At 40.0% G+C, this 27,508-nt stretch overlaps 1 protein-coding gene across 1 annotated transcript in view; it reads right to left on the bottom strand.

The window, feature by feature from the left end:
* Window positions 1-24,767, bottom strand: part of kcnq1.2 (potassium voltage-gated channel, KQT-like subfamily, member 1.2) — a 177,654-nt gene extending 152,887 nt beyond the window's left edge. Inside the window, exons 1-6 of the mRNA XM_085462380.1 lie at window positions 24,197-24,767; window positions 9,090-9,180; window positions 4,591-4,717; window positions 4,330-4,408; window positions 4,147-4,243; window positions 1,322-1,462 (exon numbers count right to left, since the gene is read on the bottom strand). Coding sequence (XP_085318506.1) covers window positions 1,322-1,462; window positions 4,147-4,243; window positions 4,330-4,408; window positions 4,591-4,717; window positions 9,090-9,180; window positions 24,197-24,690 — 1,029 coding nt within the window. The 5' untranslated portion in view covers window positions 24,691-24,767. The remainder of the gene's footprint in view (window positions 1-1,321; window positions 1,463-4,146; window positions 4,244-4,329; window positions 4,409-4,590; window positions 4,718-9,089; window positions 9,181-24,196) is intronic.
* Window positions 24,768-27,508: the final 2,741 nt, after the last annotated feature.

Below are 27,508 nucleotides of genomic sequence, written 5' to 3'. Positions count from 1 at the left end.
TCCTGACATCAGAGTGGACTGGTCTGCTCAAAAACACCCATTTCATTCAGTATGTAGGGTTTAGGGGCAAGAACCACATCGTGCCTACAAAAAGGTCCCAGACCTATCACTCATACAGGCTTACGTGAAAGGTTGTGTGCATTCTATATGTGTGATCACACCCAGTTATTTCTACATGTGCACCATTCCTGTATCTACAAACATGCCAGTTTGCCTTTTTATCGCCAGTGAGATTGGCAAAGTCGCTCTTTGAATAAAAGCCCCATTACCTAACCATCAACTGAAAAAAAAGACAAAGAACAGAGAAGGTGAGGGAGGGAGGTAGAGAAGGGGATATGAATCATGGCATTGGCTTGTCCTCCAGCTGCGCCGTGCACCTGCACATCCGAATGTGAAAATCATGCCAAGCGAAGGAATACTCCGTGAGAGCGAGAGCTTAGCTCCAATCAGTGCAATCGCATTTCAGCAGACGCATGCACAAGAGCTGAGCAAAAGCTTACTAAACTGGTGAGAAAAGAAATCGTTACACTCGAGTTTACAGTCTCGGGAACACAAAAAAGGTGCAAATCCTCGAGCGCAATTCTTTTCTTTTCTCCTTTTTTTGCATTGTGAACAAAGCAACACAAATAACCGCTTCCACGAAGCAGTTAGAAGCGGCGTGACCGCTCTAACCCTCGTTACATAAAGGTAGCAATCCCGCAATTAAAGTTTTAATTAAGGGAACTGACACTTTATGTTGGTGCTCTAAAAGTTCTTTGAGTCAAAGATCCCAGAGGTGAATGGTTTATTACCCGTCTCTTTGTGGCATACTGATCCCCTGCACAAGGCTGCCATAGGTTTCTCATTACTCTGCGCTTTCAATTCAAATGTTTAATTAACTGCTCTGGAAAGCTGAGCCTCCACACAGAGGAGAATGGGCAAATCCAGCTCCACGCACGAAAAACATAAACACACCTGTCTCTGTGTCAAGTGTTACAGCAACACATGCATGCTATCCAATGAGGAGAATAAAAACACAAGGGGGAGAAATAATAAGTCCACCCAGGGTGGTCAGCCATCTCCGTTTCCCAGCTAGGACTCGAGTGGGCATTGTACAGATAATTGGTTTCAGCTCTTTATTGAGAAGAATCTCATTTGACGTGCATGTTTTGTAGCCTTTTAAATTTGCAAGCGAAATTTGCAAATTCATGTGGCATTCAAGGATCCCACTAATATATGCATTTTGAACAATATTTAAAAAAGGGCACAAGGATATATGCCCAGCATCAGTGAGGGACTTTCTTTTGTACAAAGTATTTGTCTTCTCTTTTAGTTGCCTTACCACACCCCACCAGAGGGCATCGGCGTAGCTGGAGAAGCCCGTTTTGCCCTCCTCATCTACAGCATCTTTCTCCGCCAGGTAGACAAAGTAGGAGGAAAAGATCAGGCCCAAAAAGCCAATGTACAAGGTGGTAATCAGCTCCTGAAATAAAACAACATTTGACCAAAGATCAGACTATGAAAATCTAATATGGAAGACTTACCATGGTATCCAGAACTCAACTCTGATTGTGCCTCGAGGCAGGTTTTGACTCCACATATAGCTGGAGATCCTTGTGAGTGTCAAAGCTAAATTCTGGGCTGCAAAAAGGTTTAAGATATGCTTTTTTTACGGCATCACATTAAATGTATTCTAACGATCTGGCTCCGTCACTTTCAAAAGACATCAGTGTTTCACAATGACCAGTGAGTCACAGAACTGCTGCTGGCCGACATAAGCAAGTCAGCCTAAACATGTCAGGCTAGTTTACCCCAAATGAGTTTTTGGGTCTTTTCGGCATACATAAAGAGATCAGTTTCACGTCTCACTATGAGATGAGAGAATTGCCATTTTCTGCTCACAGGCTTCGCTAAAGAAATAATAGAGTGGATCATGTACATAGTGCACCTCATTCTCTGAAGAGATCAAATACAATCTTCAATTCAATCCTCCCTAAAACTAAGCTGTCATGATAGGTGGCTCAAGTATATGTGGTAAGTTGTACATATATACGATTCATGTTTCAATTATTATGCAACGGCCAGAAGTGGAGGTGTGTCCCCATTAGTTACAGATTTTAAAGGCTTCCAAGTCACCACATATGACAAACAATGTATGGGGTATTAGTTAACCTTTTATTGGCCAAGGAGCAACTTGTGACTTAAATAAACATCAAAATTGACCTCCCTGTGAGTCATTGTGAAGTTGTAGAACCACATGGACTTCTCATTAATCACCAAAGATCAGGTTATGTGACAGATGGTGACATTATTCAAAAGTTTCTCTAAATGTTGAGATACATGTTTTGTTTGTGTTGGATTTCTAGAAACTAGGGAAATGTATGGCAAAAAATGGTGGCATCATATGCGATCATATGCCTTGTTCACCTTAAACTAGCAAGTGATGGCAAGTCGATTTTTACACATGCACCAGATGCATGTAGTGTATTTGTGCTAATTCTAAAAGAAAAGACCTATTATATATAGTAAGAGTAATGAATTTTATATCGAATTTTGACACAAACTCATAAATCATCCACTGAGCAATTTAACCCATTTATAGACATCTTCAGACTAGAAATACTAGAATATGTGATTCTGTTTGTTTGTGATCTTACAGCAGTTTTTATTAAACTTAAATTGCATATGTTGGTGTTCACTTTTATTAAGTTTTATTCCTGCTAAAATTATTTTAGTGAGTCGATATTTGTAATTTATCTCATCTTGATTGAATTTTGTATAAGAAAAAAATAATAGTTAGAATGCTATATTTTTACTTATATATTTACAATTTCCATGTCAATATACAAGTTCATGTTTGGAATTTTGATTTCTGTTTCAGGGGGTGTACAGGTCTTTCTGGAGGTGTGGTCCTAAACTTTTGATCAGCTGTAAAACAGCCTGTTTCAATTTAAGCATTGTTTTCAATAAAATGCGCGCTCAAAATAACATTTTGTCTCACTCTTTTTTCTTCTTGTTGCATGTTGAAGCTCTACTTGGAACCTTGTTAAGATCTAACCAAGCAAAATGTGATTTTTTTGCACTTTCAAGTGTTCTTAAACTTTTGATCGGGACTGTATTTGGTTTTCAGCAGGTCTAAACGTCACTGCTATGGTTTTCCTTCAAATATGACTGGATAATGACTAATGGAAAATGTACTAATTTCTTTTGCAACTGTCAGCTTGGCTTTTTTTTTTTAAATAAAAGTCAGCCCATCAAGTACCATGCCATAGCACAACCTATACTGGGCTATATATACGTGCTCAGCTCAGCGAACGAGCTTAAATTAACTCACCAGGAACTGTTGCCTGTGACTATACAGGACTGAACCTGATCTGTACTTGATGTACAAAAATGATCATTTAAATGTACCTGGTTTTTGCCATAGCTTTTTGAGCTTAAACCTATCCCCTAAAAAAACAATGGTAAATAAATTCATAAATATGATTAAATGAAGTGCAAAAATCAGAGATAGCAGTCTGAGCATAGATCCTATCAGCTTTTTCACATTACAAAGTGTTTCCACTAAACAGAGCATATCATTCAATAAGGCGATCATCTGACAACAGGGAGATGGCACCAAATCACATTAGGCTCAGTTTGGCTACATCTTAAATGTATTTTTATGATTCTCTGCACACAATCCTCACCGATAAGCCCTTCTCCTCTTATGCATCAAAGAGGTATGAACGTCAGGTTTGACCACAACCTAGGAACTTGGTGTACTTGAAGGATTAAGAAGAGAACATTACATCATCTGACTTCACTGTGTATCGGCCTGAGAAAGAACTAAAACAAGTGTAGCAGAATGAAAAAAAGAGAGCACAGCCAACCTTGACAACTTCTGTTCTTCTCCTTATAAAGCCAGGTTTACTCTGATTGTTTTATGCACCTCTGTGCATTGGACTTTTTGTCATAAGCAGTAAATGTTACTGTGACTACGTCAACTAGCGTGTCTGTTGCTTTGTAGAAGTACATTTAAGGCCTATGCATTTACTGTTATATCTTCTGTTCTTCGGCCGTTATGTGTTAAAGTGATTCTAAACAATTACAATTAAAATGAATAAATAATAACATACAGGCAGATTTGTGGAGCTAATATATTTAGCTGGATTCTTCTTATCTTACCTGTCGATGAATAAAGACTACAGACCCCAGCAGCCTCCACGTTCCTCCCTGACGGTCCACATGCAGCATACGCAGGATTTGGAGAAAACGGATGCCTCTGCAACACACAACATCATCTCAGCTGTTTCATCCCACTATAGCTATGAGCACATGTTAAAATGCAGAAGAAAATCACTGCTCTACCTGATGGCAGATGTTGCGAACACTTGGCCGTTTGACCCCACACCAAGCACAATGATTGAGGCGATGACCACTATTAAATCTGTGAGAAAGACACATAAAAAAGAAGGAGAAAAAAAAACCCCCAACCAAATAAGGGCTACAATTATTTTCAGTTTGATACAAAAGTGAAGTCTTGCTGGAATTATCTGAGATGTTCATCTACAAATATACTTTATGGCATGTGTTGTATTAAATGAGAACAAAGGAAAAAGCCAGGTGCACCTATGATTGATATGGGTTTCCTGATAAAGCGGAGGCGTCCTTTGATGCCTGCATATTTGCTGCGGCAGCCTGCCGACCACAGCCGGACCACATACTCCGTGCCAAAGAACAGCACCAACACAATCTCCTGCGGAGAACAATGCAAACACGGATTCAGGGTTATGTTAATCCATTGGTACGTAGACTATAAGTTTGAAACACATGCAGGATGTGGAATTAGATACGTTATCTTTTTGTTTTTTTAAATCACTGATGCTTTGCTATGCATTGCCACTAATTTAAAAGCATTAAAGCTATTTTAATCAATCACCAAGATTTACAGCATTGATATGAGTGGGTAATGACAGGTGCATGAGACAGAAGAAGAGAGACACAGAGGTGGTCTAGAAGGACCAAATGAGGCCACCCAGGAGTAAAGATGGAGGTTGACAACACAGCTGATAACAGCTCATACATGAGGCAGGGTCAATGGCTAAGTGATTAAAGCCACAGGATGAAAAACCACTAAGTAAGAAAGCTTTAAAAAAAATCACCAAATAACAACTTCAGCATTAGTTGCAATCATGTGCACCTGCATATCTGCATTGTGTCATTGTGTACTTGTTTCGTAACACATGCACGCAAGTGTGGAGTCATAGATGAATCGGCTTCAACTGACGTGAGATCATTTTCCTGGCCACCGAGTATCCATAATACTCAGCTACCTTACTGTCAGGACCTATGGGCGATGTGGGTGGTCAATTCATTGAGTTCAGTTGCTTAAACTGGCTGCTCCCTGACCCCCCCTTGTATGAAACTTAATACCATGAGCCCTGCTGCAATAACCCAGCACCACAAGACTTCAAAACAATGACCTGTCAATCACGCCAGACTCTATCTCGGCTGAAGAAGTGTCGCTCTAATATTAAACAAAAGCCTTTTCTCTTTTCTGTCTTTCTTTTTTCGCTTCTCTAAATTATCTGTTTACTCATTATCGCCACTCGAATATGTTTACAACTTTCATTTTTACGCCTGAGTCGTCCGGCCCCTGGGAATCCTGCGCTTCTCATTCATCCGCATGAATTGCACATTTTTTGTCACTGAGTTAAAGACAAAGAAAGAAGCCGCTAAGGAGGTATAATTGACAGAGACGGGGAGAAATGGTCCAGCAAATCTCTATAACATAGCCTGATAATCAGACTGAATAACCTTTTTGTCATGGTCCTGGGCCATGTTGGCCCAGTGTTCTTAGTTTCCTTGTATGTTTGTATTTTGTTCCTTGCTTTGGCCATGTTTTCTGAGTTGCCCTGTTGTGTTGTTCCCTAAGTGTTTTCCCTTCATGGCTTTTACCCCCTGTGTGCCCCTCTGTGTATCTGTGAGCCCTCGTCTCTCCTTATGTTTTATTCCATGTTTCCCCTGCCCATTATGTCTAAGTTCTCCCCGTGCTCTCTCTTCCCCCTGTGTGCCCTCTATGTATTTATGAGCCCTCGTCTCCCTTTGTGGTTGTTTCATGTTTTCCCAGCCCGTTATGTCTGTGTTTTCCCCGTGCTCTCTCTCTCCTCCTGTCTGAACCTCTGTGCACTTCCTGTTTACTTTGTGACTCTCACGCCCGTACATGTCATGTTCAGTTCACCCCGCCCTGTCTCGTTATGATTATCAGTGTCACCTGTGTTCCCCGTGTGTTCCCACTTTCCTCGTTAACCCTCTGTGTATTTCTGTCTGCGTCTCCCTCTGTTCAGCGTGACGTCGTCCCTCATGCTGTGTGTGATTCCCCCGTGTTTCCTGGTGAGCTTTATGTTAGTTTTTCCCAGTTTAGTTTTGTATCTCCTATTATCTTTTGTCAGCAATAAAGCTGCCTTTTGAGTTCATCCCCGTGTGTGTGAGTTTTGCATTTTGGGTCCTCCTCCTGCCTGCCACACAGCCGAGCCTTGACACTTTTGGCTTTCACTGAAACCAAACAAATCGGAGACGTGGGCAGGCATTCAGATGTCTCTAACCAGTCTGCCTGTTACATCCATTTCAGCTGAACTTTCTCCAGCAAGCTGTAGGAGTTTTTTGTTTGTGTTAGGACAGAAACAGATTATATTCCATGCACCCAGTGCTTTGTAGTTTTTACAGCAGATCAGGCTGTATTTGTGTATGCTGGACGACAAAGTTAGTAGTTGCAGGACATCGTGAAAACCAAGTCTTAAACATTCATTCAGTCATTTAATAATACCTAACACCCAACACAAAACAGCCTACAGAATACCAGTTTATTGAGCTTAGTAATTATGACAGCTAGGTAAAATCTGAAAGTCAAAGGTACGCATGAATTTGGGAAATTTAAAGGGATTAGTCACAATAATGCCATAAAATAGGTCACCCAGATGTTGGGGGTATTTTGTACGTGAATCCTAAACTGGCAACTATGTGTTTACTGAAAACAGCTGCCTATTGGTGCAGCGATAATCTCATCAAGCCAGACAAAGATGAAGCTCATTCAAAGACCCACTCGGGAATTACAGTATCACATGAAAATGTGATTAGATCGCTTCATCGTTGCGTCTCACATTGCACGAGAGGCTTATGTATATCAACACACACTCGTGGGCCCATCAGCTCAAACTGAAAATGCTTTCTCTGAGTTATTACATGCCATACATAAGTTTATTATATCAAATGGATTTTTTATTTCTTCTAATTTGCAAACTATGCTCATGAATATTGAAATAACCATAACCACATGACAAAATGACACCATGTCAACGATTTACTCTTGAGTTTGTTCTTTCAGTCTACAAATAACATGTTGCCGTCAGTTGCATAATTGATGCCACTGCTCCCACAAGTGTCATTTAAAGTTTATATATTAGTTTACCAAACCTCTCATTAAATCTCAATTGCATTCTTTAGAAATGTCCTGAATATGTCATTTAGGCCATGACCCAGAGGGCCCTCTTTTTCTTTGACCATAAACTGGGGACGTCATGGAGGTTTTTGGTCAGGTGGGGGGAATTTGGAAGTGATGGTGCCCAATAATAGCTCATTAACATCACCGAGCGTGTACGTTCCCCTGTGCCTCCTGCTTAGCCTGGTCAGCTTTACTTTGGCAGCTGCTTTGAAGGCCAAATATCCTCAAGGACTAATGTCCCCTCTGCCATCCAGAATAAGCAGCTTGTGATTCACGGATGTTAGCTAACCTTGAACTTTCTAAGTATAGTTACTACGACCAGTACGTGCCACCGTGACACCAGTCGGAGCTTTGCCTCCACACCCGCCCTCAAACACACTGGCACGTGCACCCACATGCAAGCACACAGAAAACAGATAAGGCTTTATCTTATCTCAGTATTAGCACTGAGCCATTATACACTCATACAAATGCACAAACGCACAACCAGGTGCACAAACAAACAGGGTTTAAAAAAAAGATTTAAAAAATATAGATATATATTTTTCCTTTTTGATTGAAACAAAAAAAATTTAAGGTGAATGAAGGGAAGGACTGAGAGACAGGGAGACTCAGATTTAAAGAAAATCTGTCTCTTCTTGATAAAAATAAATGAATAACTGTGATAGTAAGTCTTCAAAGTTTATAGAACATAGTGTCCACTATGTTCTCTGACTGCAGCAGGACCCAGGAGGTGGTGCGTTGTGTATCTGTGAAGCCTTTGTATATGTGCAAACCGGGTGTGAGCATGCAGTAGCTGTGTGTGCGCCGATGTTCAGTGTGCTAGAAGGAGACAGATGATCCGGCCTCTTTGTAGAGTTTCCAAACAGAAGCAATAATTTTCGCTACCTGCTGTAATCCCCCGATTTATTGCATCACTTAGCAGCCTTAATAGCCTAATAAGCCACAAAAAAGGCAATCCACCAGCATGTATCAACAAATACAGTCTCTGTGGAGCCACATGATTCCACATAACAAGTGTCTTAACTGTAGGTTCAAAAGACACATGTTACTGCACGGGCTTTCAGATGAACGCCGTACAAGATGATGAGTGTGTTTCATGGTATTTTCAATAAATGAAAGTGATTATTCTTTCTAAGTGCCGTAATAGCAGACTGAGCTATAAGATGGCGGTTAAAATCTCTCACAGCTACAATCTTATATCGCCATCATGTGGACAACTCAAGGTACTGCTTGTTTTACACCACTCGCCAGATATTATATATACAAACACTAGCTAAAGATAAAGAAAAGAAATGCAAGTTTATATTTTAAATATGTTTTATAGATCAACACTATAATGTATGTGTATACAAGAGGGTTAATGTAAGGTATGGATTTCTCCTCTGCAGTCACCTATGTGCTCGTGGGCTGGGTTCGGATCTGTTGCTAAGGTATTTAACAGCCTGCAGCTCATTTATTATACAATTACAGACATGCTTTGCTGGTTTTTCTGATGAACCATTGCACAATCACAAAAATGATTTGGGTAATTACCATAACTGTTATTTTAGGGCTATTGTGGCATAAGCCTTCCATTTGATGGTGAACACTGCTAAAGGTTTCGTTTAGGTGCATCACTACTCACCATCCAGAAGAGGGTACCCGTGGCAAAGTCTGCATATTGTTCTATCGTGGACAGCACACTGAAGATTAGACACACCAGGACCATGACGAAGCTGCAGAGAGAGACACAGCACATCCAGTCCATTACCACCACTCACTACATATCACTAAGCATCGTGTTACAATGCAGTAAAACAACACAGTGAATATATTAAGGCTTTGTATAACTCTGACCTGAATATATTTCTCCTCATTGCATTTCATTTTCTTCTAGTGCATTTCAAAAATACACGACTGAAGAACTTGGTCACATTTGGTGGCTGTGGCTCACAAGGAATGGGTAATCTAGCATTCAGCCAACCACTCTACCAACCAATCATGTGAGCGCTTGTGCAAACGTTAGATAAAGTGCTAAGGTACAGAAAAAGTGCTTGGACGAATGCGTGCGTGAGAATAAGGCTTGTAAAAAGTGCCATGATTGCTTAGTTAGATTACAAAAGCACTCTATAAGTACCAGTTCATTTTACCATTTGGTTGTACAGAAGTAAAATGCAAAGCATGCAAACATTTGATAGAATTACAAAGTAAAAATGTAGAAAATAACACATTTTTGAAGTTTTTATGAATAAAATATAAAAATGACAGCAGGATCTAAAACTATGACTAAAGGGGAACTGTAACACAGTCAGAAAAATGTTGAATATGCTTACATATATTGCCTTGACATCTATGGATTCATAGCAACAATCAATAAATACATTTTGTTAAAAAACAAGTTGTACAGCACCCAGTTACTGTACAAAGTTTAAGGCACTTAAGGTGTTTTTCGTCACTCTGTTTAAATGAACAGCTGACAGGATGTTTCCACATTGCCTAGCAACTGTGAAACATTCCGACGAGACAGTCCATCTGTCCGTGTACATACATCGTCTACAAATACAGGCCTGTGAGCTGAACATCCACCAGGCACACGACTAAATGAGGACGAGAAAGGTGGATGGGGGTTAAAGTGACAGTGAAGGGAGAAAGCAAAGGAGTCAAACAGGGCGAGGAACGGTAGCGTCGCAACTCGTGATTAGCATTTCAATGAGCAATTCACCTGCAGATTTTTATCTTCGTCAGAAAAAAAGTAAACAGTTCCCTTCTTCAAATCGTCACAAAGCCCAAGTTGGCACATTCAATTTGGTTTATTTGACTGAGCAACATTTCAGTGACATTTTATGGATAATAAAAGTAAAAGAGCCACATAAAAGTCTGGATTTCTCCTCTAATCAGGTCAATATTATTTATACAGCTCATATCAAAAGTCATCTCAAGGTGCTTTACAATATGATGGAAAGACCTTACAATATTAGAATGAGAGCTCAAACATGCACTTGGTAAAAGCAGAGAAGAAGTGGTCCCTTTTTAGCAGGAGATCTCTGGCTAAAGTAGGCTCAGCGAGAGGCAATCCATAGGCCACAGGAGTGAGGAGAGAGGGTAGCAGAGAGAGATGACAAAAAATGTAATGAATAAAAAGCAGAGGTAAGGGGAATGAATATGGAATACAATGAAACAAAACAAAAACAAAAAAAGTCTTGCTCATTAATGGAAAAATATTTTTCAATGAACCACTTGTTGTTTTTAACTCTTTAAAACACTACAAAGTAATAATGACCTCAAACACACCGCTCAAAGCCATTTGAATATGTTTTTTTTATTTTACACTACTACTAAAAGGCCCATCCATCCATTTTCTTCTGCATATCTGGGCCCAGGTTGCAGGGGCAGCAGTCCAAGCAGAGAAGCCCAAACCTCCCTCGCCCCAGCCACCTCCTCCAGCTTATCCGGGGGAACACCAAGGCGTTCCCAGGCTAGCCGAGAGATATAATCTCTAAGGGAGAGGCCAGCCACCCTTCGGAGGAAGCTCATTTCCCCCGCTTGTATTCGCGATCTCGTTCTTTCGGTCACTACCCACAGCTCGTGGCCATAGGTGAGGGTAGGGGCGTAGGTCGACCGGTAAATTGAGAGCTTCGCTTTTACACTCAGCTCTCTCTTCACCACGACAGACCGGTACAGCGTCCGCATCACTGCAGCTGCACCAATCCGTCTGGTGATCTCCGGCTCCCATCACTCGTGAACAAGACTCCGAGATACTTCAACTCCTCCACTTGGGGCAGGGTCTCGTCTTTACTAAATTTATAGTTACTAAAAATTTCCTCCTTTAACCTCCTCACCCATTTATTTACATATTAATTTATTACATTCAGAAAATTCTTTTTGCATTTTCTTTACTGAACCTCCAGCACCGAAAGTGTGGCTGGTTGTTTGAATTTTTACCAGCCAGAAATAATCCTTGATACATATAAGAGCTTTTCCATTACACTCTATTAATGTTTATCATAAAATTCACTTAAAAACACACACTTCTAAGCGGTGTGTGGTTGCATTAAGATTTTGTGCACCACAATCTGGATTACACGCCATATGCTGGAAGGGTTATTTTAATCATCTAAATGCACCATATATACAGCAGTACATAGTATAAGGCAGTATATACTTTACTAAGGTCCCTATACTGCAAATCTATTTTTTCTTCCCCCATCTGAGCAAAAATCCTCCCTCATGCGAGCCACACCTTGTGACATTGTTTTGAAGGTGTTCTTTTCTTCAAAGATCGCGCTCAACACTTGACACATTATGACACATCTTAGAATTACATTAATGTAAAGGGTGATGAAGGGGCAACTCGTAAACGAGGATTCCCCGTTACACTTAGACCACAAGCCAGATGGGACAGTTTACTCTCTGGGGATTACTGCTCACCACACACACACACACACACACACACACACACACACACACACACACACACACACACACACACACACACACACACACACACACACACACACACACACACACACACAAGCATTTCTTCCTTCCTCTTACTTTTCTTAAAAGGATGCCAGCGTGGGGCAATAGATGACATCGGATTTTCTACAGTGCTATCTGCTTGGATGCCTGCATCAGAAAGTCACATGTTGTGCCATGGTTAGGTTTGACTTTATTGTAACTCTAACTGAAAACTAAGCTTTCAGCCAATCCTTCCTGGAACTTTTCAGGACAATAGAGATTTTAGTCTGACCGGCGATAAGAAAGATGGAGGAACTGTATGAAGGGAGGAATGGTTAAAGAAAAGTAGTCTAATCCTGGAGATGTTACTGTGAAGGACCATTTCTGTGGTCCGGATACTGAACATCACTTGCTTGACTATAGCATGCATGCTAACCCAGCACTGTATGTATGCTTTTATGGTTATTACTGGTGATTTGAACCACATTACACTAGACAGACTATATAAACGGTTCCACCAGAGAAAGCAGTACTAGACCCACTGTATGCTAACACTGCTAATGTACAAAGTGCAACTGCCACCTCTCACCCTTCAGCAAGTCTCATCCAACTCTAGTCCTGTTGACACCAAAATGCGTTCCTCTTGTTCAACGTCCACCCTGTACCCACAGACTGAGCTGTTAGGACTCGTTCAAGTTAGCTATGGAGGCACCACAGGACTGCTTTGACTCTACAGCCTGGATTGTTTTTTATGAACTACATGGAGAGGACACAGTCTGATGGCCTGTTATCACAGAACAACCAAGTCCTGTGGATACATCACAATACTGACCATGACTGTATGTTGGGTTTTGAAAAACAAGCCCTGGTTCACAAGTGACTTGAAACACTTCTCAATAAAAAGAACTAAGCCTTGAGCGTGAAGCTTAAGAAATAGAAGGCCTCTTACAGGAAGATGCTAAAGGCTACACTGGAGGAGAACAGCATGAGAGATGTTTGGAGTAGTATGAGGAAAACCACTGGGTTTTAAAAGACAGACAAACAACCAGTGGGCAGCCTTGAGAGATTACATGAGGTCAACTATTTCTTCAGCAGTTTTAGTTCACAGACCTCTGCCACCACCATACACCCCTTGTTTCCACACAACTCCAATAATCTTCAGACCTAACTACACCTCACCAACTCCAGTGGACAGGAGACACCTGGAGAAACTATGAAAGTACAAGGCTGCCAGCCCTGATGACATCAGACCTAAAGTTCTGAGGACCTGTGTAAGCCAGCTGTCTGTGAGAAGATGTTGTAAGAAAACATCCTGCTGGCTCATGTACCAAAGAAGCTGACACTTTCCAAATTCAAGGTGCTGGATAGGTTAGTCTTGGCCCACCTGAGACCGCAGGTGAAAACATCTATTGACTCTCCGCAGTTCGCAACCAAATCTGGTAGCATATGACACAATCACTCTACACATCGGATTTGAAATACAATCTTATTTTGAAATAAAATCTTACCACATGCAAAAATATTCTGATGATACTGCTATAGTGGCATGCAACAGGAGTGGACAGCAGCAGAAATACAGAAGTCTCATTGAGGCTTTAGGGAAGTGGCGTAGTAGGAGTTGCCTCCACCTCAAGACCTGACAACCAAAGATCTATCGATCGATCCATCACCTAGGCAACAAAAGACCAACTCAGAGGCTGTATACAAAATATAAGCAGGCTCAACTTCCTGTGAAGTCACCAGGGCACATACAAGAAAGTTTTCTCTTTAACTAACATTTTACTGCCATTTAAAATTGCATTTTTCTTTGCTGGTTTTATTTATCTAATATTTCTATTATTATTATTATTATAAAATTATTTCCTAAATATGGGATTAAATTATTATGTTACTTTACGTTAACTATTCAAATTCAGTGGGTGCATTTTACACTAAATTAAACTGTGACATCAGATAGATAGGCCGGTAGATCGATTTAAGTTATTACCAAATGAGATAATTAAAGACCACGCATACAAGGCAAATAAGGTAAACCCCTGTTTACTATACTATATTTTAGTAGCTATTTGATCTATGCTGTGCAGTAAGTGGTCACAGGAAACAACTGTTCGTGTCATGATCCCAGGGATCCAAACAGTAGTAATGCCAGACTTTTGGGAAAGCAAAGATCAGACAGAGATACAGGTTAAGAAGAGAGCAGGTGAAGCCAAATGTCCGTTTCCTGTTTGTTGAGAACGGATCATATTATTAGGATGAGCATAAATATGATACTGTCAGGATGTTGATGTAATAGTCATGTAGGTCATTGACGAGGCCATGTAATCCATGTTTTCCTTTAGCGCATTAGATTATATTTGGTTTGCTTTGTAGGGATAACAGTGCAATGTAATATCACTGTGTGTGTGTGTGTGTGTGTGTGTGTGTGTGTGTGTGTGTGTGTGTGTGTGTGTGTGTGTGTGTGTGTGTGTGTGTGTGTGTGTGTATATATATATATATATATATATATACACACACACACTGTATCAGTGGTGGTAACATCCAGCATATGGCTGCAGTCATATCTAATCAATGCAGATTATTTAAACAGAAAGGAAAACTCAAAAATCATATAAGTAAAATCGTTATATTTTCCAGCATTCCACTGCTTAAAATAAATCAAAATGTGTTTTTAAATGATCAAGAGTTTTGTAATTGATCACAAAAAACACAGAGCCTAACAAATTTTATTTCTTATGATATATTTACTACACATGCAAGTCTAAAAAAATAAACAAAAATATTAGGACAATATCAGATTGTGTGAGCACAAATGTTTGATGATATACTAAGTCTGCAGTGTGTCCAGTGTCTTACGTTAATGTGCTTTGACCATGACTACAGCCAGATAGTGATTTTCCTCATGTCACATTTCATTGTTTTCTGCAGTAACCCACCCACAGAGGTGTTTGCAGGACAGGACTCGGTCACTCATACCCAGCCAACCTTATTTAGGCGGGCCAAAAACCCTGGGATCTGATTAAAACAAAACAGCTGGGGCTTTAGTGATTTAGCATTATTGACAGCAGATCCATCCAGCTTCTCTAAAATAAGTACAGCATAAAGCCAGGCCAAACCCTCTGCTCAATCAGCATCAAACCTACGGCAGTATAAGCTCAGGAAGCATCACCTAAACACTGATAACGAATGAGAACAGAACATCTTCACGTCTATGAAATAATGTGAGCACAGAAACACACTTTACACTGTAAACAGACAAAAAGTACGGCCTACTAAGTTATGTCTAAAAACCCTTTGAGTGGGAAATTTGCTTGTAAATCACTGCAGGTTATTCAGTTTCCTTTGTTCAACCATCAGGTTCATCACCACAGTTCAGCACGTCCAGTTTAAGTTGACAGGTGGCAGAAAGCTTGTTCAGTATTACATAATGATGATTATCATGCAAATACTGGTGTTTGTGAAGCACAAATGGTTAAAATTACTGGCTGATGTGAAGCCAACTGAGTATAAAACTATCCCCAGTTCTGTGCCGACCAAAATCTAACCTACGTCTAAACATTTGCATTTCTTCTGAGTGTCCATGCAAAAGGAAAAGCCAGCTTAATCAACAAGCCAAATATTAGCCTTGTATTTGCTTAAGTTGAGCTGCATTTGGTTTGTGTCTCTTCTCTGCTAGGAAGCAATGGCCAGTTCAAGTGTCTATCTATTACAGTCTTGAACCCTACAAAACTGCAACTAAAAAAAAAAAAAAAAAATCTAAGACACGAGTACATAAAAAAAGCTCTCTATAGTGCAGGAGATAAATGCAGTAATTCAATTTTTCAATTCAATTCAATTCAATTTTATTTATATAGCGCCAAATCACAACAAAAGTCGCCTCAAGGCGCTTCATAGATACAGAGAAAAACCCAACAATCATATGACCCCCTATGAGCAAGCACTTTGGCGACAGTGGGAAGGAAAAACTCCCTTTTAACAGGAAGAAACCTCCGGCAGAACCAGGCTCAGGGAGGGGCGGCCATCTGCTGCGACCGGTTGGGGTGAGAGAAGGAAGACAGGATAAAGACATGCTGTGGAAGAGAGACAGAGGTTAATAACAGATATGATTCAATGCAGAGAGGTCTATTAATACATAGTGAGTGAGAAAGGTGACTGGAAAGGAAAAACTCAATGCATCATGGGAATCCCCCGGCAGCCTACATCTATTGCAGCATAACAAAGGGAGGATTCAGGGTCACCTGGTCCAGCCCTAACTATATGCTTTAGAAAAAAGGAAAGTTTTAAGCCTAATCTTAAAAGTAGAGATAGTGTCTGTCTCCCGAATCCAAACTGGAAGCTGGTTCCACAGAAGAGGGGCCTGAAAACTGAAGGCTCTCCCTCCCATTCTACTTTTAAATACTCTAGGAACAACAAGTAGGCCTGCAGAGCGAGAGCGGAGCGCTCTAATAGGGTGATATGGTACTACAAGGTCATTAAGATAAGATGGGGCCTGATTATTTAAGACCTTGTATGTGAGGAGCAGGATTTTGAATTCAATTCTGGATTTAACAGGAAGCCAATGAAGGGAAGCCAAAACAGGAGAAATATGCTCTCTCTTTCTAGTCCCTGTCAGGACTCTTGCTGCAGCATTTTGGATTAGCTGAAGGCTTTTCAGTGAGTTTTTTGGACATCCTGATAATAATGAATTACAGTAGTCCAGCCTGGAAGTAATAAATGCATGAACTAGTTTTTCAGCGTCACTCTGAGACAGGATATTTCTAATTTTAGAGATGTTGCGCAAATGGAAGAAAGCAGTCTTACATATTTGTTTAATATGTGCGTTGAAGGACATATCCTGGTCAAAAATGACTCCAAGGTTCCTCACCGCGTTACTGGTAATGAGGACTACCTGCCTAGATTTGTTTTGTGCCACACTTGGGTCATCAGCTGGGACCCTTTTCAATAACAGGTGTTTTGTTACGTTGAATAATTACACCAAACCAGAACTACCTCCCAACCCCCTTTATCTGCAGCCACACACTCGCTACTGCCCTCACAATCAAAAAACTAAGCAGGAGTTTTGTGTGGCCAACAACTCTTTGAAACCTAAAAGGGCTCTCTTTGCTACTCATCAAAGCAGCTTATCTCCGCCATCAAACACATCACCAAACATAAGTTCAAAACAGCCAGGCTTCACACAGACATTAATATGCTAATCAAAGCGACTCAGGTAACGTTTTTATTCTAACTAGCATGTTCTTTCATAACTCTACAGGGCCACGAGTAGCACAAAAAACAAACAAACAAAAGCACAAAGGTAATACAATTTCATAATCAGGACAAAGATTAGATGTTTACATGCAAAGCTGATAATGGCAATCCAAAAACACTTTTCAACAAACAATACCTGAAGTGATTATAACTAAGCCTTTTAGACATCGACTCACTCTGAGAGGACTAACTAGAGTCAGCCATGTTTTTCTTTAGGCTGCTCCATGCACCAACAGGAAGCCAGAGATCTGAGGCTTGTATTACGGAGCACGATGGGGACTTGGTGGTAACTTAAAGTTTAGCCCTCGGTTTTCAGTATCTTCAGGCTGTGTTTGGTTTTCTCCAAACGTGGTGCTGTGCATTAAAGACCAGACATCTCAACTTTGGTCTCGTGTGTTCCAGAAGTTTTGTGGTTTATTCACATCCATCTTTGCAAACCTAAGCCATGCTGCCATGTCTTCTCCGAGAGAAAAAAGGCTTTCTCCTGGCAACCCTTCCAAACAAGCTCCAAGTTCAAGTTTTTCTCCTTGCACTGTCATGAACTTTAACATTTAACATGCTAACTGAGACATGCAGAGTGAGACGTTGCTCTTGTTGTTTTTAAAAGTGGTCATACTTTCTGATGATCAGTTAATCAAGTGCATTTGATTAGCAGCACCTGGTAAACTCTTACCCTGGCAACCAACTTACCCACTTAATCCTGTCATATTTAGTTTTCCACACACAAGGCTTCTGTATTTTGCTTAGTTTTTGTAAAATAAAAAATGACATGGTGTAATATGTCATCTACTTGTTAATCCAAGGTTGCATGTACCTCATTTTAAGAACTGATGAGGACCAGAAACGTTAGAATTAAAAGAGAAACGCCCTCTTTTTTACAATGACACCCTGAGTAAAAGTTCAAACAAGAGATCAATTTGTAAAAACTGATATTTAAACAGGTAGTTTAGGTTATACTCTAATTTTGTTTGCTGTAATGTTTTAAACTCCCAAATAAGTTTCCAAATGTAAACACTAATTATGCTGTTATGATCATTATGAATGATTGGCAAACTTATGAAAATGTAACCCAATTTCCAGACTAAAGTTTCTCTTTAAATGTCCATATTTCCTAAATCCATGAACCAATCAGGTGTCCACCTATAACATGGGCTCAAGAGTCAATATTGAAGTGAAAATGCAGGGGACAGCCTAAAAGAGGAACACAGGACTACACAGTGGACTATTTAACCTAAAAAGGCAGAAGAATACAGGTGAAATCAGTAAGAGCGAGGATGGCGATCACACAGGAGGAAAAACTAAAAAGGAAAAGGAAACACAACAGAAAGCTGGCTTTCACAGTAAAACAGGAAATAACCAAAAGACAAACACTAAACTCAGAAACAAGAAGAGTGAAACTACAAATGATAACAAAGACGGAAAAAGACACTGACAGAAATACAACACAGCATTTTGACTTGGTTGTTTTGTATTTTATCCGAGGTTGTATTTAGATTGTTTCAAGGTGTCCTGATGTCCAGATTATTTTTACTACGTCACATTAAATAAACTCTTAGAATTGATAGAGACTCTGCTTTCTTCTTAGCTTCACTGTAGGTGCTTTTTAATGCTTTTTTAGCATCTAAGGTCTACATTTGCCTGTAACCACAGTCTCAGACCAACATCACATCTGTGAATTTAGTGAAAAAACAAAAAACAAAACAACTTAGAGCTAAACAAACATAAATTGCCCTTACCATTCTGCTAGAGAGCAGGGTCAGAGAGCCCTCCAAAACCCTCTTTATTAACCCACGTGCCCTCCCCATCCCATCCATGAAAGAGCTTAAGGTGGATTACACCACATCAGCCACCGGCCATAAACACGGATATTCTATCCTGGCTTAGTTATCATTTTGTCCATCAAATACTTGGAAAATAGAGAAGAAAAATCTCCTCATAGGCTGGAGCACAAGATCAATCATAGAGAAATAGTTAGAGAAATAGTTCACATGGCCATGTCATTCATAACCAGTATCATGCACCAGTATACAGTTCAACATTGAGACTTCCTCACTTCTTTTTCACATTTATGCTGCTTATGCTAAACAGATTTTTATGTATTTTTTCTCTTATCTAAACTCACTATTTTATGGCAACAAAGCCAAATTTTTTTGTTTATCAAAAAGGGAAAAAATACGTTTATTATTCAGACACAGACACATTTAGCTCAGGTTAGTCAGAAGTGCAGGCAGTGAACAGGAAAACCAGGTAAGTGGGAGGGGGACTTGTTACACTGTAACACCTACCAACAGACACACTTCAATTCACAAACATTTCTAGAAAACGGCTCCTGAAATTGGCTGACAGCCGACAGATGCCATCCAGGTTAACTGAGCTCGAGAGACTGCCAAACCAATGGCCGAAAATACCCAAATCCACGGACGCAATGCTTGTTGCCCCGTGCAAACAAAACTCAGGTATATTCACCGCAAAAAGTGCCTTAAGTCACGAGATAAAAGCTCTGAATAAACTCCCCAGATATTTTATTAGGTATACTTTTTTACTGTTGACTTGGATCCTGACATCCAAATGCCTTAGCAGAAACTGACCTGGAGCTTCTCCTCTGACCTCTGACCTCTGACATCAACAAGGCAGACCAATCCAACCTGGCCCTATGCAACCTGTCCCCTAATGGGTGCCTTTTCTATTGTGTGCAGTTTGCTTTTTTTGTATATATCCCTCCTGTTTGTACATAATTCTTCTGCCTGTATATATTTCTTGCATTTGTTGTTTATTCCTGCTGTCTTTCTATTTATATTTTATTCCCGCACATTGATATGGACCACCCACAATTTGGTTGTACATGTACAATAAAAAGAAAGGGCTATTCTATTCTATTCTATTCTATTCTATTCTATTCTAAGAGCCATCATGTTCAGAGTCACTTTGATCGCCTTTCTTCCCCATTCTGTTACTAGGTTTAAACTTCAGCAGCTCATCTCCATCATGTCTACGTGCCTTCATGCACTGATATGTCTTACATGTGGAACTTTAGATATTAACTGTAGATAAATTAAGGAAAAACGTAACTGAACCTTACATAATGTACATTTAGCATCAGAAGCACCCAAAGTCAAATCCTTAGCTTCTACACCCATGTCAATTGCAAATGTACACACCCAACAATATATTTACTACAAAACACTGTAACAATGTAACTACTAAACAAGCCACAGACAAAGACAAACATCTAGGTTTCTAGAACCGTGTGTCATTCCCGCTGAATTAGCCGGATCAGGATGTTAAAATGCTGGGTGATCAATCTGTCATGAGGAGGATAATGTATTAAATAATAATAATTTTAAATTATATAATTATTTTCCATGTAAGTAGTTATTGCAGTTAGTAAACAATACTGACTGTTAAAAATAAGCCTATGGATATGTTATTTAAAAAATATCACTAAACTATTAAAAATCGCATCACTTGATGAGCGAAACATGCCCCTAAAGAATTCCCTGAATACACTGGTGTTTTACAGTAAAATGGACATGAGACATACAGTTCACTCCAGTCTAGCAGTAATCTCTCGTAAGCAGATACAAGAGTTCTCCGCTCTGCCTGCATAGATAGAGGGGAATGCCTGGAAGCTGAGGATTCACTATAGCCATTTCAATAATCTGTCCAGATATAAAAACACACAACAAAAGCCAGTATTTAAGACAACATCTGGCCCAGTGCTTTTTTCAAGAGGATAAACAGCTGCAATTCTTCCTCCACTGCAAACTGGTTGGGTTTCGTAAAGCTATTTTTAATCATACGCCAACATTTTTAACACACACATAGGTAGTTAAAAATAAAATGTGGCTTGGATAATAAGTTGATGTCATTTATTTTATAAGTTCAACTTTTTTTTGTCCAGGTATGTTTGAAAGAAACTGGTGGATAAACTCGACTGATAAAGGGACCAAGAGGTATCCAGCTTGGAGTCCGAGAAGGGCATTTAGAAATCATGAGGATATACATGTTTATTCCCTCTGGTTATGTAAAAGACTCAGAGGGAGTGGCCCAAACATGGAGTGGATCATTGCCCCAGGTTCTCTGTACACTGGTGAGTGTGTATTGCATAAGACTCTTTTCGGACACATGTCCACGTATGCTGTCTGGGGTCCAAAGGATTTCTGCCCACTTTGACTAACTCAGGCATCATTAGTGTGGCATGTGCCTGCTTGTGTTCCTGTCAGTGTGCTGGGCCCATATTAAATATAACTGTTTATATATTTCATCTAATTATCTAATGATTATGTGAATGTGAATAATTCATAAATTTCTGTAATCCTTCTCTAAAGTTTGTATGACCCAAGTTTACATGTCTCTGTATTTATATATATATATATGTGTGTGTGTGTGTGTGTGTGTGTGTGTGTGTGTATATAATATTCTGTAACTCTGTAACTTCTGTCGGTGCTGTGCTTTTTTGGAAACCGAATTTCCCAGAGGAACCCACCCGAGGGATTAATAAAGTTTTATCTTATCTTATCTCTCTTACATGGGGCACCTGGAGTTATTATTATTTAATTTTGGCAATAAATTAAAGAAATAAAATCTCATCTATCAGGGCCCATTTTAAATTTCTCTTTAGCCCAACATGGATGATGAGCTGTGGTAATGTGAAACCCACAAGTTAAAATCCAGGTAGAGCTTATTTTTTGAACTGCGTTCAGACAAATGCTTTGTGCTACTGTAATAGACCAAATATCCCCGTAAAGCTCACCTTCACTTCTTTTTAAAACTTTCATTTAAGGATTGCTTGTAAAATGGGTTAAAGTCCTTCAAATAAAAAAAAAACTATACCTGTTGATCCAAAATCTTAAAGTATTTTTCATAAATGAATAAGCAAAATAAGTCCCTCAAAGTAATGCTTGCGTAGTCCCTTCACCATACTTTCCCTGTGCACGTGAAAGACAGAAAGTACAGTACAGGGACAAGTTGTTCTGCTAAACAGAAGGGGATACAGCACCGGCTCAGGAGACAAACTAACACTGCTTAATGTGTAAATTAAAAGACCTGGAACACAGAATTCTGTGTTGTTCCAGTGAGAAAGAGGAAATTCACAGTACGGATTTAAAACATAAGACAAGGTGGACAATCACCTGGTCATAAGCAAAGCATTTGAAGGTGCCAACACTTATTAGGTGCTTTCATTACACGTATAGTAACACAAACACCTGTCGTCAACTTAAATGACATTACCAACACTTCAGCTGAGGTAACGCTATCTTTGCTTCACTTGTCTCTTCTTACATAATAATGGAAAAACGGCCCTTCTGAACACGTGATCTCAAGACCATCACTGGTATACTGTAATATTACATCTATAAACGGTCACAAAAATAACTAATACATTCTAGATATTATGAGATTGGTTTTTTTTGTTTGATTGTTTGTTTTTAGATATGGATTTACCAGCATTTTATTCTGCAGTCCACCCAAATTTCAGCATCTGCACATGTGCCGATTCGCTGGAAATGTCCCTGACCGTTGCACAATAAAGGCAGTGATGAATTAACTAACTAGCTGCATTGTGTGTGTGCTGTTTGTGTGTATGTCATCTTGATGTAGAGCAGGGCTTTTCAAGCTGACCTATTAGTGCTGTCATGAGTGCTGGATGAGGTCCTTTGTATCGCTGCTCTCCCCTGCCAAATCCGAGAAAAGGGACGAGGGATTGAATGGCCGCCGGCTATAGTCTTCGACATGTAAGAGTTACTTAAAGGAGCGTCAGTGAGGATCGGTTAGAAGGGTTTAATATTGAATGAAGAGCAGTCTCGGGTTCACTGTCACTGTTTGAACTTTAGAGCCTCAATTAAGGACGATCAGCAATGCAAACAGAATCTTTGCACTGTTTCCACGTATCTGTGACCGACAAAACTAATGAGACAGACTAATTCGACTTCTCTTCAAGCACAGCTTTACAGAGGCAGATGAACAGTAGTAAGCTATATATTATATTATATATTATATTATAATCTTATTTGAAATCGACATCAAGCCCAAATGCTGTCATCTCCGCAGACAACTTAAAACCACTCATCAGAATTAAGGTAAAGGAGAAAACATCTTTGAAATACAGAGACTTTATCACTGAGATCACTTTCCCAGATAGCATCGCTTCTATTTTGTTGAGTGGAGGAAGTTAAAATTCTGACTTATTTCTATTTTCCTTCAATGTGGTCTAAATCGTTGCCTTGTATTTGTGACATGTGCAAAGACAATAAAGTTGAATTCTATTCTATTCTATCTATGGACTCGGTGTGTGATGTGATGCCGGGCTCCTGAATAAATTTGAGTTCCACAGTTTCTAATCTTACCACTTCTGTTTTAAGTAAGCTAACTGCATGTTTTTATTTTCTTGTGACAGCTGAATAAGAGGAAGAAAATCGATGGATGAAGCTTTATCATAATATTTCAATTACTATTCAAAGGAATTCATTTTTTTTTCTAGAGTACCTGACATGGGTCAGACAAAACATGCTTATGCAGCACAGCATAAAAAACTCTGCTTTTATGGATGAGTTCATTTCATCTGTTGACAAAACAAAGAGCAGAAATAACCTGGCAACTCAGAACCAGACGTGCGATTAGCCAGATCACATTGACCTGATTCTGCTGGGCTTTCTTAAAACAACCACCGACACACAGCAGGCCTAAAGACACTGCTCCTCCTGCTACCGGGAACCAGAGCCTATAACTGGAAGAAGAAGCGCTAGATGTAATTAACAAGAGAGCGTCTGGAGCTAATGAAATGACACCAGAGTCTGTTTTGTGAATCTTCTAACACTTCTGTGAAAGTTTGTACATCGTCACCCAGGTAATTTTCATGGGAGCCTATTCTTACTTAACTAGACTTTATTTTTAACCTTATTCACGTGGATTGAGATTTTGAGCACTTGCAACTCTCTCAGATTACCAACTGTACCTAACACAAGCTCATCGTCTTCTGCAATCGACTCACTTCACCTGTGAAGTGTGGACTTAAATCAGTGTGCACAGAAACTGACAGGTACTCACACAAGGAAGTGGTAGAGGAAGCACTTCAATCCAGCAGGCCTCTCTAGGAAGTTGTAAATATCCCCCTGCATGCTAGTCTTGATGTAAGGGCTGTGGAATTCCTTTTGATGATGACGCAGCCAGCTTGAACGAGGAAGAGGTGGCGGGATGGCGGTGAGAGAGGGCTGGCTCTGTAAAATCTGCAGGGCCGGGTCCTTTGTGTCTGCAGGCGGACAGCAGGGAATGCCTGATCCATTATTCACCGCCGCGGGCTCCGGTTCCAGTGAAACAGGAGAGTAGTGGCTCCTGTCAGGTGCAGGGGACCTGAGGGCTGTGCTGCTGGTAGCCGCGCAGGTGGGAGGCGCGAGGCCAACGTTCATCTCCTGGTCCAGGCTGATGCTGGTGCTGGTGCATCCGTTTGGGCTGCAACTTATGAAGGAGCTCCCCAGCCTGCTGCCACAGTCACGCTGCACCCGGCACGTCGCGTGAAAGGAGCGTGTCCGTCTTTCCCCCATGTCGCCCCGCGGGATGGTCCAGTTCAAAGAAGAGGGCCAAAGGGGAACAAAAAGCCTTGGGAAATCCTGATTGTTCTAGCGAAGGGAACAGGGCAGCCAAATTAAAAAACTAGCCAGGCATGGCTAGCTACCTGCTGCTGAGAAGAGTTCTCTTTGCTGGGCTGCATCTGTGTCCATACCTGCAGCAGAAGATGTTACATTAGTCTGAGAGAAAGCCTTATTATAACACTTGTTATTTTAGTGTCGAAAGACAAAATGATAATTGGATGCTGGAAAGGAGAGATACGCTTATAAAAAGCCCTTTTTGTATTATATCACCTGGATTAAATGATTGACATTGACAGCAAAAACCGAAACATGCTGACTCTAAAAATATTAACAGATTAGAATCTGACAAATACTAAATGTGGTTCCCTTTAGCCTGTTGCTTTTGAACTGTGACCATATGCGGATCAGGGATGTTTTATGCTTAGGGCACTGATGCTGATTAAAGCTTTTCATTGTGTAACTCTAATTGCCCTAGTTTTTGCTCTAAGATGCACCTTCAGAAGGTTGCTAGTTTTTTTTTTTCTTTTGTTTGAGACAGAAAGAAAATGAAAGTAAAGAATTCCCAGCAATATTCCTTTTAGCTCTCCCTGCTGCTTAGACCGCTGTGCTGTGACTTGTAAGCTGTGAGCATTATGAAAGTGTAACAGGCACATAATATTCCCAAGACCCGAGCGCACACTAGTTAATGTGGGAGTGACAGGTCAACACACTAGTCCATTTTCACCAGCTCTTTCTGATGGAGATTTTCTACCGGAAAAAAAAAAATAGCATCCTGTTAAGAGTATCGCTGATGGGTGTCACAACCTCTCTCCTCTTCCATCTGGAAGGCAATGCAGATGCGCGGTGTGCACTCGGTTACAGTTCAGTTTAAATTCAGAGAAAAAAAAAACGCAGTGTGTTTAGCAGCCAGTGACGGCATTTAAGCTTGTGCTGTCACAATGTCACCTTCAGCGCTGGTTACACAAAGTGTGTCACACCGCAAACGCTTAATCAACGTGCAACCGCCCAAAAATTAGACCGATTAAAGCGCTGGGTGGCTGCAACCACGTGAATGATTATTTTTGTGGCTTCTTTCTCACCTTTCTCCAACTTGTTTCTTATGTAGTCAGATCAAGGTTAAAGTTGTGCGTCTTTACTTAAAGATGCACACAAATTCACAAAAAAGTAGTCAGCTGTATTGTTTTATCATATATACATAATTATTTAAATTATATTTCTCTACTTTATATATTGTACTTTTTTTTTTGCACAATATTATTATAATTAGGTTATTCTGCATCTATTTATTTTTGCCTTGTCCACTCTCCTGCTGTAGAAATGTGAATTTCTCACCTCTGGGACTAATAAAGAATATCTTATCTTAAAAAAAAGAGCCCTTCTAACATAAAACTAATTTATGCTAAATGACTCTTCACGAGAGGTTGGTGGATGTTCCAAATATTGACAGTATTGATACAGATGTGTATTGTTATCAGATTGATACTATTGTAATAGGATTAATCAGAATCAGAATCAGAATACTTTATTGATCCCTGGGGGAAATTATTTATATATATATATATATTTATATTTATATATTTATATATATTTAATACCGAAGTGCTTTAGTGGCAGGCATTTTTATATTCCAGGTCTCCATAAAACTCTCTTTCAAAATACCTGAAAAGCTCAAAAGGGTGTTTTCTTGTACTAACTAATAATTTTGGAAAGTAATTTACTCATTTAAAGGTCATTAAAATGTGTTCAGAATTTGAGGATGATCCATCTCATAAATCATGCTCTCCCCTAAATAAGCTGCCTTTTTTAAAGTATAGATACTGGTATTGGCAATACTGTCCCTGTATTTACTTGGTATAGAATAGAATAGAATAGAATTCAACTTTATTGTCATTGCACATGCACAGGTACAGGGCAACGAAATGCAGTTTGCATCCATCCAGAAGTGCTTTAGTGATATAGATATATTACAATATATATTAGCAATAATATAGATATGTGAGTATATTACATCCGGTATCACACCAATACCAGAATGTGCAGTATTTACAGCACTACTCTTCATCACTTTAGGCCAGCACATGTTAATGTAAGCATTAAGGAAGTCACTGATTACAGATCTTTTAACTCTACACGAAGAAGGATCTACAGGACAGTTAGTAAGCTGTGTTGTCCATGTCACAAACAACAACCACCTGTGTGTGCATGGGGGCAAACAACCTAATTCTGGCAAGTCGACAACTTTCCATCTGACCAAATCAAAGCCTCTGCTTGCTATCATATGTACAATTAATGAATGTATAAACAGCGGGTAGGCGATATAGTGTCTTCTCTGGAAAGATACTCAACAAGGCGGTGTGATAGATGACCGGATGTTACCTAAAAGGATCGGAAAAAATAAAGATCTAATTGGAGGCAACGAGCCCCGTCCATATCTGTCCTCGGCTACGGTGGAAGTGATGACAGGAGCCACATGTCTCCCTTTAGATAGAGTTTCTACCTTTAAAAAATGGAAACCACACAGTCATGAGGCACACAATGAACTGCCAGACATGCATAGGCTGCTGTGGGACTCTACGGTTACAGAGTATTATGTGACTTTCCGTTAAACTGAACCGACCCATGTGGGTGGGCAGGTGGGGGCATATAACAAATCAAATGATAGCGTGTGGGCTTTTAAACATAAAACGCCTCACACTACCTAAAAACCTCCAACCCCCCGTCCATCTGTTAAACATTACTCCTGAAAGCAGCATAAGTGCGTAAATTCTGT

The sequence above is a fragment of the Copadichromis virginalis genome, linkage group LG7 (assembly GCF_057382275.1).
Source record: "Copadichromis virginalis isolate Kocher_CV1m ecotype Utaka linkage group LG7, C_Virginalis_male_GT1.1, whole genome shotgun sequence".
NCBI classification, from domain to species: Eukaryota; Metazoa; Chordata; class Actinopteri; order Cichliformes; family Cichlidae; genus Copadichromis; species Copadichromis virginalis.
This window is presented reverse-complemented; position numbering and strand designations above follow the sequence as displayed.